At 36.7% G+C, this 17,287-nt stretch overlaps 1 protein-coding gene across 1 annotated transcript in view; it reads left to right on the top strand.

The window, feature by feature from the left end:
* Positions 1–17,287, top strand: part of LOC130926827 (ephrin type-A receptor 6-like) — a 252,235-nt gene that overhangs the window by 51,137 nt on the left and 183,811 nt on the right. Inside the window, exon 3 of the mRNA XM_057852094.1 lies at positions 8,884–9,547. Within this exon, the coding sequence (XP_057708077.1) occupies positions 8,884–9,547 (664 nt within the window). The remainder of the gene's footprint in view (positions 1–8,883; positions 9,548–17,287) is intronic.

Here is a 17,287-nt window from a genome sequence, read left to right as displayed (position 1 = left end):
CGGTACGGTTCAACATAAGTACTGTATTTCTTTATTATAACAATAAATCAACAAGATGGCATTACCATTATTAACATTCTGTTAAAGCGATCCATGTATAGAAGACTTGTAGTTCTTAAAAGATAAATAAAAATAATAAATAAAATATATAAATACATAAATAAATAAAATATATAAATATTTATAAAAATTTATAGAAAATTAATAGAAGATAATAACTAGTACACGTTATAGAAATTTTATATTAAAACCCCTCTTCATGTTTTCGTTTTAATACATTTTTTTTAATTTTCAATCAAAAAATAAACTCGTAGCCCGCCATTGTTGATGTCAATAATTACTTACACAATGCTCATGGGTGCTGAAGCCTATAAAATCAGTCGCACCCAAGCGCCAGCAGAGAGTGGCAAAACTCCGAAAAACACAACAAGTACACCTTTCACTTTGCTGTCCTTTTAATATGTATGAGCGGGGCATTTGTGCGTTAATTGCGTCAAATATTTTAACGGGATTAATTTAATAAATTAATTACCGCTCGTGAACGCGTTAATTTTGACAGCCCTAATATATATATATATATATATATATATATATATATATATATATATATATATATATATATATATATATATACACACATATGGCAGAAAACACTCAGGTGACTTGAAGTTCCACTCTGAGACCCCCAATTTGGCCAAATTTCAAAATTGTCCGATATGCATGTGGAAAGCTTAAAATCTCAATTTTCTGGGGGAAGAAATTTTTTGAACAGAATGGCATTTAAAAAAAAAAAAAAAATGAACTTAAACAGCAAAACCCTAACTGGAGGCGAGACCACACAAGAGCAGAATTCAAGATGCCACGATTTTAACAAGATATTAGGGCTGCAGCTATCGAATATTTTAGTAGTCGATTAATCGATGGACTAGTTAATATGAATAATCGAGTAATCGGATAAGGAACATGAAAAATTAAAGTATCTGAGCTGAGCTTCAAACGGTATATATATATATATATATATATATATATATATATATATATATATATATATATATACATATATATATATATACATATTTATTATTTTATTTTTTTAATGAGGATCTCTGTACAACAAAAGAACAATTAACTAACTTACATAGGAAAAAGTAAACGGGGGTTTTCTGGGTAAAACGGACAAATTAAAAATAGTTCGGGGGGCTTAATGAGCCATTAATCTGCTATGGCAGCATATAGACATATTGTTCTATCAAACACAACAGTTGTTTTGGCTTAAAATACTGCAGTTTCTTTTAAAGAGGAGTGCAAGATCAGAAACTACTTTTTCAGTCTTGTCTGTGTTTTCCGCCATATATATATGTATATACTGTATCTCTTTAGTTACGTTTAAATAGCCGGTCCCCTAAGTGTTTGACATTATGACAAATCTTTCTATATATATATACATTTCTATATATTAAGAGTGTAACGGTTTTTGCAATCGGGCATCACGGTTCTGTGCACGCAATCAGATGGTTGGAGTAAAAAAAAAATCATGTTGGAGTTAGTCCTCCTTCACTCTAGGGGGCGGTGGAGGTTATGCGCCGAAACCAATAACCAACATTACAGGAAAAGATAACAAACTCACTACTAGGAAAGTTATGGCAAATGTAAATAGTGGAACTATCAAATGCTGTATTACAAACAATTTTTGAAGTGTATTTATTTTATATTTTTAAATCAGGTAGTTTTTATTCTGCTCTAGGCCTAGGGTGAAGTAATTGAAACACTGAGTATTTATTTTGCATTTTGCAGGTCAAGAGATGCATTTTCAGTTTTAGAACTATTTGCACTCTTTATTTTATTTTAGCCAAAATGTTGAAAAGGTAGAATCTTACCAACTCTGACCAAACGGTGACTATATATACACTGCATATACTAGTATATACACTTCTATTCTAATACTGACAAGAGATACTGTATCAGGGCTCCAGACTACTCCCAAATGGGGCATTCTAGGACTAAAATTAGAGCCAGTGCGAGTATTCTTTTCATCTAATCGCACATTCACGACCAGTAAGATTGCGTTTTTTTTTTGTTGTTGTTTTTTTTTTTTGTCTAACAAACTCCTTCACGGTTAAATCGACTAGTTTACGGTAGAGCTGAAACGAGTACTCGAGCAACTCGAGTAACTCGAGTTTAAAAACTGATCCGAGTAATTTTATTCACCTCGAGTAATCGTTTATTTTGACAGTTCTAAGCATCACGTTTTGCTAGGACTACTTTTAATGCGGGACAACGCGCTGTCACGTGCGGAGAGGAAAAAGGGGAAAAAAAAACTTACCGCAGCCGCCAGCCGCCACAAACGACGCCGACGTTGCTAAATTCTAGCCCGCACAATGCTACATTGGTAACAGGTAGCGTCTGGTGCGTCTCATAGAGATCACACGTATGTTGAACTAGATGCGAAATGACAGACTCGGCCGCGTCTGGGCAGCGTTTGTAAACAGCCGCCATCTTAAAGCAGTACAGCGCTAAGCGCTAATAAATAAGATTAACGATACTGTCGCTACTAGCTCACGTAACGTTAGCCCTGCGGAGGGCTAGGTTTCAATTAATTATGACCACTGTCGTGGCTAACGTGTCTTACATACAGGCTTTAACATAACATAGCATTGTGGAGTGATGAGGGTGTAAAATAAAAACTTAATCATGCTAACTATCAATTTTAGCTCGGTAGTCATTGCCAGATAAAACACCAAGTAGCACTGGTCCCTAATGTGCTCCAATATAGCCTGTATCATACATTTGTTTTGAACACTGCAAAAACTCAAAATCCTATCAGGACTTACAGTTTAGACTAACTTAAAACTTAACTAGAACTTAAAAATGGATGACACAAAGAGAAATTCAATTGAAACACGTGCAAAAAAATCCTAACTTTTAAGTGATGTGTGTTATCAAGCGTAACGGCATTTTTAGGTAAGATACATATATATATATATATATATATATATATTTTTTTTTTTTTTAATAAGATCTAAAAGTTTTTTGAGTGAAAGCAGTGAATTAGTCTTTTTTTTTTTTTTTAATTCTAGTTACATCTGAGATGCAATTGTTGGCTGTTTTCAACAATATACATCGAAAATAAAGACATTCATTGACTGAAAATGGTTCAAGATTAGATGAAATGTCTTGTTTTCTCATGTATATGTATAATTGCTCTTCACCTAAAAATATATTTGTTTTATCCGATTACTCGATTAATCGATAGAATTTTCAGTCGATTACTCGATTACTAAAATATTCGATAGCTGCAGCCCTAGTTTACGGTAATATAAGGAGCTGGTTTACCAAGGGGAAACACAACAAAAGAATAGGACTTCCAGGCCACTCAATTTCATTTCATGACTTTTTCGCATGTCAGAATTGTCGCCATTTCCAGGAGAGTGAGAGTCACAAAAAATCCGCCCCGAGAGGCTTCGCCTGCCTCGGCCACATTTATGCACAGGTCCCCCTGGTCGTCTCCGGTTGTGGTTTGTGCTTCCAGGAAATATACGCGGCGCCACACCATATTTCTATTTGATAATTTCCAAGTGTTGAATGTCCAACTGCGCAACAATTGTAACATCCTAAGTAACATCCATCCTAAGTAACTTCATCCATGTTACACCTGGGTCTCCCAAAAAAAAAAAAAAAATAAATACCCATGTTAACCTAATTTGTAAGTAGTATACTGGTTGATGTCAAAAGTGATAGAGAATAAAATATAGATAAATTTGTAGTTTTAAGCATTTATTATGAAAGCATATATCTGTTAAACAGTGAAAATTACAGGAAAACTTTGCATGTCGATTTACAGTGTGCGCCCCATAATCTTATGCTTGCGCTCCTAAAATTTTTAATTTAGGGGCCACTGTGCTCGTAGTAAAAAGTGTCAGTCTGGATCTCTGTGTATTTACCCCTGCCCTTATATGGCATATGGACACCTACGTATCTATCTATTCATCAGAAGGAAGTAAAGTGTATCATCTTTTTAACATATTAATGGTTTTCAGCTATACCATCTGTCAAGTACAAGGTCATAGGGAAACATGAGTCTTTGCCTACTGACATTGGGTGAGAGGCGGCTATACCTCGAACAGATCATCAATCTACTGCCTAGAAATCTTTAACTATTCACACATGCAGGATCTTTTGAATCCTGTAACAGAAATCTCTCCTTGCATCTACATGATGCTGATTAAATTTAGTAAAATGCTAGTAAAAAGAAAATCAAATAAATACATGAATAAATAAATATTGTTTACGATCAAATTAATAAAATAAATAATTACTACTACTACTACTACTACTAATATTATATACTACACATGCCAATGACACAAATAGAATATAATGTTTTGATCTCATTAATTTATTAAAAAACAGAAAAAAAATTTATACAACCGCAACTTTGTTACAAATATGTTTAGTGTTGTATTTCTTTTGACCATCCACACACACATAGAAACACACACACAACTCTTATTGTTTTTCTCATAAAGATACAGAGCGGACATCAAGTTCCCCAATGAGTGCTCACTCTTCATCTATCTCCCTAATACCCATTACTGTACAAGTATGTGTGGGTGGGCGTTTCCATGGATGTGCGTTCTAAAGGTGAAAGTTTTTCATCCATCACAGAAGGAGACTAGCGGTGAATAAAAATATCTCAATTGCAGTGACAGTAACAACACACACACATCAGTGGGTAGGTGTAGATCCCAAAGACAAAGACTGAGTGAAGAAAGCTCCAGGTCGACACATGAGTTATGGGAAAAGGGGGATGAGATAGAGTAGAGAAGCTGATGGATTAGAAAAAGAAAAAAAATACAAAGATGAACAAGAACACATCCATATGATACACAACTTTATATTTAACTGCATCTTTAAAATATATATGTTAATGCAACTTTATTAAGTTGTTAAATGCTTTTAACCCTTCATAGAGCATTTATGGAACTTGTTGGCTGCCAATTGCCACGTTTACATGGAGCCAAATATTCCAATTACAATCGGAATATTTGTTCAAACCGAATAAATGTGTTCCATATAAACACCTCATTCGGAATGAACAGGCCCAAACCGAATGGATTTTCATTCCGATTCACAGGGGTGGAATATTCCTTTTCCCAAACCGATTAGAAGTAAAATTATATCATGTAAACAGGGAAGCGGAATGGTGTCTGGTTGCGTTCTTTCTGCACATGCTCCGTACTGACGTGGTGACGTCACTTTGTGACGTAAGTAACGTCACTTGCAACATGGCTTCCAAGCACAGCGCACCTAATTGGAGTCCGGCGGAAAGATTGTATTTAATTCAAACTTTAAAAGAATTGAATATAATTGCTCGCTTAGACGGGCGTAAAACGAGGAACAGTGAACTATTTAAAAAAGTTCACGAGAGGTTACACGAAGCCGGAATAGACCGGAGCGTTGACCAGATTAGAAACCGGTGGAAAACCGGCTACTACAAGGCAAAAGAGCAAAACAGCAGAAGCGGATACGACCCCACAAACACAACAAGTGGGTTAAAGTTAAAACAGCAGCACTCCGACGATCGATCTCCATGTTTTGCAACATGACGCTTTGTTTTGATTAATCTGCGCATGTCAGACGGCAGTTGTCAAACATCCTTTCGGAATAAAGGCAGTCACATGTAAACGCTGGATCGGAATAGATGAAGTGACATGTAAACAGCTGATCTGAAATTTCCATTCGGAATGATTTGAATCGGTATGAATAAAAGTCAGCATGTAAACGTGGCTATTGATGGCACGAGACATTCAATGCATTTTGACTGACTAAGCATTCGTTCATTTGGCCCTCCCAGTCAAAACTTATAGTTTTGTTTCTCTCCTAGTTCATATTGTTTCCTATCCACATTATTGCACATTCATGTCACCTGCTGTTGTCTGCTTCACTTGCGTCTGACCAATCAGCCGCCTCTCGTGTCACCCACCTGCTTTTCATCTTCTCCTTACCCCCTGTCTTTGTATATAAGCTCTGAATTTTTGTTCAGTCCTTGTACAGTCGTTGTAGATGTCATTGTTGTGATCCTGCCTTACGTTCCATGTTGATGCCTTCCTCCCTGTTTGCAGGCTGCACAGGTGAGAGAGGGACCGGTCTCTTCAGGGGTGAGGCTAACTGGCAACACCTGTGGCTCATTAGTAGAGCCTTTTTAAGTGCAGGCCAAACGCACTCTAGTTGCCAGAAGATTCCAGCATAAGCACTTAGAAGCCTCACTCCTGAGCAGACCAAGCTTCCTGAATACTTCTTCTGTTGCGGGTTTTTCCTCTTTAGGGTGATTTTTTTGTTTGTTTGATACTCTGCATTTTTTAATAAAAAACTTAACCACCTCTGCAACTGGGTCACTGGCATTTCCTGATCACCTCACAATACTCATGTCTCATTTGTTTCCTGTGTCCTCATCTCTATGACTGATTTTATAGTAAGTTTAATTTGATTCTTTGCTTTACGGTTTGCTTTTGTTGTACTTTTATATTTACAGATACCTTTGTTTCTACTTTGTTTTGGACTTTTTGTAAAACATTTTCAATTTGCCACTGTTCAGTATTTGCCTTGTCTCCCTGCACTTGGCTATACATTAGTGTATGAAAAAGTATCTGAACCTTTTGGAATTTCGCACATTTCTGCATAAAATCACCATCAAATGTGATCAGATCTTTGTCAAAATCTCACGGATAAAAAAGCAGTGTCTGCTTTAACTAAAACCACTCAAACATTTATAGGTTTTCATATTTTAATGAGGATAGTATGCAAACAATGACAGGAGGGGGAAAAAGAAGTGAACCATCACATTTAATATTTTGTGCCCCCCCCCCCCCCCCCCCCCCCATGGCAGCAATAACTTCAACCAGACACTTCCTGTAGTTGCAGATCAGTCTGGCACATCGTTGAGGACTATTCTTGGCCCATTCTTTTCTCCAAAACTGCTGTAGTTCAGTCAGATTCCTGGGATGGCTGGCACAGCATCTCAATGGGGTTCAAGTCTGGAGTTTGACTTGGCCGCTTCAGAAGGTGTATTTTGTTCTTCTGAAACCATTCTGAAGTTGACTTACTTCTGTTTTGGATCGTTGTCTTGTTGCAGCATCCATCCTCTTTTTAGGTTCAACTGTCTGACAGACGGCCTAAGGTTTTCCTGCAAATCATCCTGATACACTTTTGAATTCATTCTTCCAATAATGATTGCAAGTTGTCCAGGCCCCAAGGTAGCAAAACAGCCCCGAATCATGATGCTCCCTCCACCATGCTTCACGGTAGCGATAAGGTTTTCATTTCGGTGAGCTTTTCAATTTTTCCTCCACACATGACATTTCCTCAGTCCACAAAATATTTTGCCAAAACTTCTGTGGAGTGTCTAAGTGCCTTTTTTTTTTTTTTTTTTTTTTTTAGACAGCAGTGGCTTCCTCCGTGGAGTCCTCCCATGAACACCATTCTTGGCCATAGTTTTCCACATATTTAATGTTTGCCCAGAGATATTGGAGTGTGCCAGTGATTTCTGTAAGTCTTGAGCAGAAACTCTAGGGTTCTTTTTTACCTACCTGAGTATTCTGCGCTTAACTCTTGCCATCATTTTTGGTGGACGGCCACTCCTTGGGAGGGAAGCAACAGTGCTAAACTCTCTCCATTTGTAGACAACTTCTCTGACTGTAGATTATTGAACATCCAGACTTTTAGAGATGGTTTTGAATCCTTTCCCAGCTTTATACAAATCAACAATCCGTGATCGCAAGTCTTCAGACACAGCTCTTTTGACCGAGCCATGATGCACATCAGACAATGTTTCTCTTCAAGACAATTCTCACCAGGTGCTTCTTTTATAGTGGGTAGGGCAGCTTTAAACCACTCATCAGTGATTGGACACACACCTGACTTAAATTGTTTGGTAAAACTTGGTTTCAATTGTCCTTAGGCAAAGGGTTCATTTAATTATTTTCCCCCTTCTGTCATTGTTTGCATGCTATCCCCAATAAAACATGAAAACCTACAAATTTTTGGGTGATTTTAGTTGAAGCTGAAACTTTCTACATCTGTGTGATTTGGCAAAGATCAGCTCACATTTGATGGTGATTTTTTTTTTTTGCATAAATGTGAGAAATTCCGAAAGCTTCTGATACTTTTTCATACCGCTGTACATGTTCCTCCCCTGTAACTTGTGATACTATATAAGGTTTAAGTAAAGGCTCATACATTTCTGTGAACACCAACCCGACAAATAATTCATTTTTTTTATTTGTGTGTTAAGAGAAAATGACAGAACATTTACATTGAATCCTTATTTTAGCCAAAGTATATTGTTGGTACATGTACAGGTACTGTGTCAACAAAAACATGTTATAATCTATTTTACACATGCTTATGCATTGACTTTAATATGTAATGTATATTAGCTTGACTCCACAGTTTGAATTGTAGCTATTAGCTAAAGCCTTTTACAATAACTTTTATGTATAGTACCTTCCAGATGAAAAGAGGCCAAGGGAGGAGAAAAGCATACTGTCTAACAATTTTTTTTTTTTTTTTTTTATGAAAGACTGCGGTCTCATAATAAGACTGATTTTTATAAGATATTAGATGATATCCTCAATCCCCCTCTGACACAGCTGTGATGTGCTATAATAAACTATTCTAAAGGAGAGTCGCTAAGGGCTCCGTCTGACATTGGTACATTGCTTTTTGGTTTGGGGGAGGGGTTATCCAGTTGTCCTTCAGCAACCCCTGGAGAATACAAGGCTTTTTTTTTTTGCGCGCACGAAACATACCGTAGCTGTTTTTATCATGACTATGGCTGGGAAGAATTTGAATATATTTTTTGTATTTTCTTTCATATTTATATAGTGGGACGCCATCACAGAGATGGACGAGCACAATCGGCCCATCCATACATTTCAGGTGTGCAGCGTGATGGAGCCCAACCAAAACAACTGGCTTCGATCCAACTGGATTTCTCGACAAGCGGCTCAAAAAATCTATGTGGAGCTTCGCTTCACCTTGCGTGACTGCAACTCCATCCCTTGGGTGTCTGGCACGTGCAAGGAGACCTTCAACCTCTTCTATCATGAGACTGATGAGGCACATGGTGTGAAATTCAAACCTGCTCAGTACACCAAGATCGACACCATTGCTGCAGATGAGAGCTTCACTCAGATGGATCTGGGAGATCGCATTCTGAAGCTCAACACTGAAGTGCGTGAAGTCGGACCCATTACAAAGAATGGCTTCTATCTGGCATTCCAAGATATTGGGGCCTGCATCGCTTTAGTCTCAGTGAGAGTGTACTACAAGAAATGTCCGTTCACTCTGAGAAACCTAGCCTCCTTTCCAGACACGGTGCCTCGTGTGGACTCATCTTCATTGGTGGAGGTCAGAGGGGCATGTATTGACCATGCTGAAGAAAGGGACACACCCAAACTCTTCTGTGGCGCTGACGGCGACTGGTTAGTCCCACTGGGGAGATGTGTCTGCAGTGTTGGGTATGAAGAGAGTGATGGCTCCTGCATTGGTAAGTTCAATCAAATTCTTAAAATTATATATAAAAAAAAAACATGCATGCCTGGTCCTGACAATGCTTGAGTGTTTGTGAAAATATCTAAGAACTGTGATCATTCATGCAATCAGTATATCAGAAGAATGGTGTAGCTCAATGACAAAACTAGAGAACTGTATGTACAGTATCCTTTCACGCAATAAGAATCTGACAGATTATTTTGTTTGTTTTACTCATCACCTTCTACTTATTTTTATTGCCCCTCTTGATATTCTTTGTTTCCTTCTTATTGCTTGATGTGTAGCCTCTGGAGATCAAGATGTAATTTTAGCAGTATGCCGGGCTGAAAAATGTGACTCAGTCTGTCTAACTGACTGACTGACTCTGTCTGTCTGACTCTGTTTGTCTGACTGACTGACTCTCTTTGTAAACCTCTCTGTGAAGCGTGTCTTTGTTTTCTCTTGGGTTGAATTAGTTTCTCTGTATGGGTTGATCAGGCATTTGTCCTGGGCATGCCATTTAGTTTTGTGAATTACCCACACTGACGTGATGGCAGTTTCATTCCCGTGTCATATGATTGAAAAAACACAACAGAGACTATCATTGAAGTTTAGTAAGAGATTTTCCAAAATTCCTCATTTAATTTTATGTATAGGAGTTGCACATCATTAAAATTCACTGCACTGGTATTCAGAACATAAACATTTGTCATAAAGATCTGGATCGCGACCAAAAGCTAACCAATTTGTTTGGCTTATACCAAAACAACTCATTTTTCCTTTCACTTGCTTTTATTGCACAGTCCATTGTTTACAAAGAGATAAGTGTATACCATCATCAAGTATCAATTTCGTTGGCGTAAAGGCAAAATAAATTGCAAGCCAGTGCCCCTAGAGATATGCTTTGTGCTCATTTGTGAAAGGTGTTTAACCAAATCTGCTTCTACAGTTCTTTATGATTGATCATGTGACACTGGTTTTCACAAAGCAGCATGGCAATCAACACATTGTCAGTATAAAGTGCTGCACAATCTGGAAAATGTGCACATGTGTGTAATATGTGCATGTCAAAAAATGGTAAGTACTGGTAAATGAAGACTCTATTGAGGGGAAAGCAGATGGCATTCTCTTTTTGTCTGAGTTGTTTTCAAGTGTGTTGTTTATTCTACAGATGATAAAGCAAACTGGTGTAGCTGCACCATCTGCTATTTATTCTGAACTGCATGCAGTTATGTGTTGATTGGGTTTTTGTATTAATGAAAAATTGTAGTAAAAAACAAATACCACACGTGCATATACTATGTAAAGGGATAATCTACAGCCAGCATACAGCAATAAGGTATGGCAACGTGATTCAATATGCAATGCTGAAATGTTATTGCTGTACCTTGTACTATGCCTTCTATCCATCTCCTGTCAGTCAATGTGCTTTTTTCCACAAGCTCAGCAAGTGAACTGAAAGCCGTGTTCATTGTTACCGTTTAAAGAAGGGCTGACGACTGAATCAGGAAGGCAAATGTCAATATGTCAAATTTCTGTTAATAATCAACTAGCTATTTCACTGCTACGTCTACTTAAGAGGCAAAATAGGTTTGTCAATTCATACATTCGATTTGGTAGAAAAAAAAAATATATATTAATAATAAAAAAGAATCATCCATGATCTGTTATGTTTAAAAGTGCTCTACTTGTGTATTTTGCATCTGCATAAGCTAATAAACAATATTTTTTTGTTCCAGTGCTGTTACTCCTAGCAGTGATTTGTTAAAATGTGCTCCCATTGATGTAGAATAATCCATGTACTAATTGCTAGACTGCAATGGAGCAAGTAAATTGGTTTAAAATAGCTGATAATTAGCCTATTTCCTTTTTAAATACTTACCATTATCAGGTCATCTTCACTCATCTAAGTGAGGTTACAATAAGTAATGTAAATAATGCCAGACCTATGAATAAGCGGCATGGAAAATGAATGAATGAATATATGTATATAATGGGGCAAAATTTTGTTTACCATAATTTATAACGAAGCATTAATGCCCTCCATTAGGCCATCATTCATTGATTTCAACTCAGCACTGCGTGTGTTCATTTTCTTTCTGTGATTGACATTGTCATGTGCTGGCAGTTAGGTCCTTCAACTTCTACAGTGCACTTGTTTAACTCACTAGCTGCCACTGACGGCGCTAGACGTCCACTCCATTTTGAATGTCAGCGAATGATCGCATAAAATGTCACCATTAGCTTTCAACTGTATCACAAAACACTGTGAAACCTAAACTTTTTACACACTTTTACTGCTCAAGTTTACCTTGGGAGGCAAGAAAAGCTTATGAGGCCCCGGGGAAATCTCTAATAATTGAGACCTTGCGTCCATATATGTGGACATTGCATTTTGGGTCACGCAAGCAGAGATGGGTAGTAACTCCATTACATTTACTTGAAAAACTGTTTGAGAAAAATGTACTTCTAACAGTAGTTTTACTAAGCCATACTTTTTATTGAGTAGATTTGTGAAGAAGAAACGCTACTCTTATTCCACTACTTTGGGTTACATTTTTCCTCTTTGTTCTACATATTAGATTTTACTTTTTTTTTTTTTTTTTAAATTTTCCAGCGAAGCCAACAGTAACTCTCCCAGTTTTACCAATGAGACGTCGTAACAATAATCACATGACTCCATTATCCCAATCAGACTCAAGCTTGCCGTTCCATGGTAACGCCGGCCTGTTTAATCATGTGGCGTCTTTAAAGAACCGTAAAAAATTAAGTATTTCACATACAGCTCTGTTGTCAACATGACTAAAAAGCGCAGATTTTAAACTCTCCCAGTTTTTATTTGGCACCGATTGACCGAGGAAAACCGGAGATTTCCGGAGATCTTTCAGTTTCATGATAGGAAATGTGTTTTTGGACGAATAATGCTTTATTTCTGTAGATTTTTTTTCTCTTGCTGGAATTTAAAGATTTTTTTGTGTATTTCTATGGCTCCATGTGTTTATGTAGTAGGTTATAGTACAGTATATTAATAACAGTTCATATTGATAACTTTGTGTTGAGAATAAAAATATACCTTACACCAAAAAAAATCCATCAAAAATGTAAGCAATTACTCACAATGTTACTCATGACTAGAGTGATGTTTTCACCAAATACTTGAACTTGAGTGCATTTTTTAGATGACTACTTTTACTTGAGTAATGTTATTTGGAAGTAACACTACTCGAGAACATTTTTGGGCTACTCTACCCACCTCTGCGCAGGCAACACTTGTTTATCAAGTGTTAAGTGTTGCGTTCTTCAGATTCGAAAAATACACAAAGCCGTGTGATCAGTCAAAGTTATTTTGATTAAATCTCGTCTTGCACAGGAATGTTAATTAGAATATCAGTATGTGCAATGGTTTGGACACACATAAATTGTAACACAACACTCTTGAGTGGCACTTTACATTCAAAACAGATTTGGGGAGATGGGGTGATTCTATTTACTGCATGTAGACAGTCAGGTCACACGTCTGTCAATACGTCAAACCTCCTGATTAGCAGTGCCTCATGTGCACACACAGGCACTCAGCTAAAGAGTGACGCAAAGGCTACATGCAAATCCAGTAGATGTCAAAGCAACCGCAACGGAAAATACTTGAAACTTATAAGAGCTAGCTCTCAGCAATCATAGTACACATTTTTTTTAAACACAAAGTGAGTTGGAGAGCTAAAAAGCTGTTTACTCACAGATTGCACTGCAGGGATACTCATGCTGTGACATTTTCCAAAGGAACATCTTCCATTTAACAGCCGTGGCCCTTCACACATAATTAGTAGTGAGGAAGAGAGGAGAACATGATTGTATACTATCAGGTAGCACACATTACGCCTCAAAAAAGTAATCCAGTTACTTTACTGATCACTTCATTATCAAAGTAACAAAGTTAATTTAAAAGTAATTTATCTGTTACTTTTTACCATTTTTTTCCCCCTTTGCTGCCTCAACATAGGAATGACATCAGAAAATGTCACTGAATTTAAAAATGTTTGAATTGAATTTAAAGAAGATATTTTTCACATAAGGCTTAATCTTCGAGTTAGTTTAATTAGTCGATGGAGTTAATTTCAACGATCATTGACTCGCACTAGCTTGGCCACTCCGAAGCCCTGAAACTAACAAATAACTGACAAACTGCACGGAATTTGTTCAAATCAACTCCAGGGACTAATTATACACCTGCCAACTCGAGGATTAAGCTTGATGTCAAAAATTTTGAACATCCCTTTTAAAATGAAGACCTAGTTGTTCAAATGTTGTCTTTTAGAGTTTTAAAGCTATAAAACGAACAATAAAAATGAAATGAACAAGAATCCTACTGTAGTAAGTATTTCATAATGGGTCATTTGCTTTGCTTAGCCAAAACTACAGCTGAGGATGGATATTTAGAATTTCTTTAAACCTAAGCTTCCAAAAGCTTCAACAACAACTGAGCTTGAACCAAGGATTGAACAAGAACAGTGTAAAGATATATATATACTGTATACAGTACTGTCAGTACAGGTCAAAAGTTTTGCGATGTGTTAGATTACTCGTTACTGAAAGAAACGTTACTTAGTAATGCATTACTGACAACACTGTTTATAGGGCACTTGACTATTTTTGGAAATTAAAATAAATATTTAACCTCATAAAGACCTGGGGTCCATTTCGCAAAGCATGTTTAATGAAAACTCAGAGTCCGTTAACTCTGTAGTGAGGGGAAATTCCGGGGGTTTTCGTCACAGAAAGAGAGGTTGATCGAAGATTAGAAAGTGGGTAAACTCAAGCATGTTTAACAAAGCTTGTACAGTTGTGGTAAAAAGTTTACATACACTTGTAATCAGTCTTTGTGGTTTTCCCTGGATGTAAACCTGCCAAAGCCATCTAGGAGGCATTCTACCCAATTGCAGGCAAATGATGTGGAAGTCTCTTCCATTACTGTCATATTCTGTAAATGGCGTTGTCATGTGGCCTCCGAGTATGATCAGTAATTTTATTTTATTTCAGAATTTTTCTCTCCACCTCTTTGAGTTTAGTTTTATGTTTGAATTTGTCATTTCCCAAAATATTTTTGATTCACATGAGTGCATTAAAATTTCTCATTCGTTTGGGGTTGAAAAACATGTGCTCTGTTGCAATAAATCATTGCAATAACTCGATAATGGCATTTTATGGTTGGCCGGCACAACTTAAGTCCAGGTGAAATTATTTCGATGTGATTAAAAAATCAGTTGTTGTGAATCAGTTGTTCTATTGCTAAGTAGTTCAGAGTTTATTGAAACTGCTCTGTGAAAGGAACCCCCGGCGTCCACATATGTGGACATTACAGTTTTTCAGGGCAAAGTATTCACATGTGGACACCATATACATTTTTTTAAACCACTAAATTATTTTTTACAGTTACGTTTTATATGAATTTTGATTAATACAGTTGTAATGAAAAACAAAATTAACAAAATTAAAATGAATAAAACCAGAAATATGCACGCAGTCAAAAGGTTTGAGACACTTCACCATTTAATTGGATGAGAAAGCATCTCAAAGCTTTTGACCGCAGGGATAGATTTTCTTTATAATTTAATCATTTTTTAAAAAAAATATATATTTTTTTTCCCCAATCGTTACCTTCCATTGACAGTGATAGACATTTAATACATATAAACTCTGAGGACTTGTTATGTTTCATTGCCAGTGACGGCACTAGACATCCAATCCATTTTTGATTGGGATTGCCTGGCCCTGATTGCTCGATTGCTGCCAGACCCTCCTAGTCCAAAATGGACTGGACATCCACTGCTGTCAATGGCAGCCAGTGAGTTAAATGAGTGCCCTATTAAGGGTTACACTACCTAAACATACTTATGTCTAATTCTCCTTATCCTTAGCTTTTCTGTGCCTGCTTACTGTACATTAATTTCTTTCCAAACATTATTAAATGAGAATATTTGTCATCGCACATGACACGTTTATAAATTACAAGTCATTTAGAGGAAGTTCAGATATACCCTCCTACTTTCATGAATGCAAATCGTAGTGTGTGACAGCATTTGAATGCAAGGCTTTTTGTTTGTTGTCTCTGCAGCGACTACATTAGCATTTACTTCTGTGGCGATGACAAAGAACGTAATTGAGAGCTCTTTGATTGTGTGTACAATATTTCCCCTGACTTGTCATTCAGCTCAGTGTACCGACTCGGGTACTCTGATGCGGCTTCAGTAATGGCCCATGTAAATAGCTTCGAGCATCTCTGTCAAAGACAAGAACGAGCACTTCTGTTGAAAGACGACATTGTTATGTCACACTGGCTGTTTGCTTTTAACTAAAGCATCACAAGGCCTTGTGTGTAGTTGTAGACAGCACCTTGATGATTGTAAAGTATTCTGATTAAGTGTATGGCAACACTTTTAATAAGGCAACCAAGCCAAACTGTCAAGAATTGTTATTTTGGGACTAAAAGACACACCTAACTATGAGCCTCACTCACCATATTTTGCAGCAAAACTGAATTTGTCCATATATAAACCACACTGGACTAAAAAATTCCAGGTGTCCACATTGTGTGATTGAGTATTTACACCAAAAGACATGAAACTAAGTTGTTGCTTCAACTCCTTCCAATGAAAATGGACTGGCCATCAAGCGCAGTCAATGACAATCAGACAAGTAGGAAAATAAACAGGTAAATAAGTACACGATAAAAATTAAAACAATAATGTTAAATGGTAAAGAACTAATGCAGTGCAATGTTGCTATAATGAAGTTGTATAATCGTGTGTGTCTTTTTGTATGAAAATAAACTCATTAAATGCAGATTTATTTATTTTTAAGTTTAATCTTTTTCCTTTTATTTACACCACATTTGAATCAATGAAACATTCACTCAACATCCAAGTAGTGTCAGAATATTGAAAGAGAAACTTTTGAATGTAAATGCATCAATCAAGACTTCACAGTGCATAAATTGAATGAAAAAAAGTTGTCTAACTTGATCCACTCATTACACTTTGGCACTAAATTGTTGTAAACGAATGCAAACATGTCTGCTAAGACAACAATTCTAGACTTTTTACAAAAAGAAGCACCGGTTTATAACAGTAGGCTACTGTGTGAAAATATATTATTTTCCTGAGCAGCTGTCCTGTATTCTGCCTTTGTTGTGCTTTAAAAGTGTATGAAAATTAGCTAGTTGTCATCGTGACATAAATGCAATTTTTTTTAAAGCTGTTTTTTATTTCAATACGAGGGAAGAAAACATTTAGTTTGACTGAAATCCAGCAGTATCATTAAAAAGTATTCACTGAAATCTTTCACTTACGTGGCGATATACGTTCAACACTTTATTCTTTGTGATGCAATCGGCATCAATCCTTTTTCTTTTGAATGCAAATTGCCAGCATTTCTGTGATGTTGTGCCGATGGCGGTTTCACAATTTGAAAGGAAAAGTATTGTATGACTTAAACTAATCATCATCAGGTTCAAACACAGGTCAGTTATAAATTGTGAAATGTTTTTGAAAAAAAACACTACTGAAATTGACAAAATTGGGTTTAACCCTATATAAATCACTCATTTAACTCACTGGCTGCCATTGCAATTTGTGTGATCCTTGCCATCCCTCCCAGGTCAAATTGAATTGGACTTCTAGCGCCATCAATGCCATTGAAAGAAGAGCGTTCACAGCCAGTTCCCAATGTTAAAATGAATGTGACATCTATCGTTTTCAATGGC

The sequence above is a fragment of the Corythoichthys intestinalis genome, chromosome 12 (genome assembly GCF_030265065.1).
Source record: "Corythoichthys intestinalis isolate RoL2023-P3 chromosome 12, ASM3026506v1, whole genome shotgun sequence".
Taxonomy (NCBI): domain Eukaryota; kingdom Metazoa; phylum Chordata; class Actinopteri; order Syngnathiformes; family Syngnathidae; genus Corythoichthys; species Corythoichthys intestinalis.
This window is presented reverse-complemented; position numbering and strand designations above follow the sequence as displayed.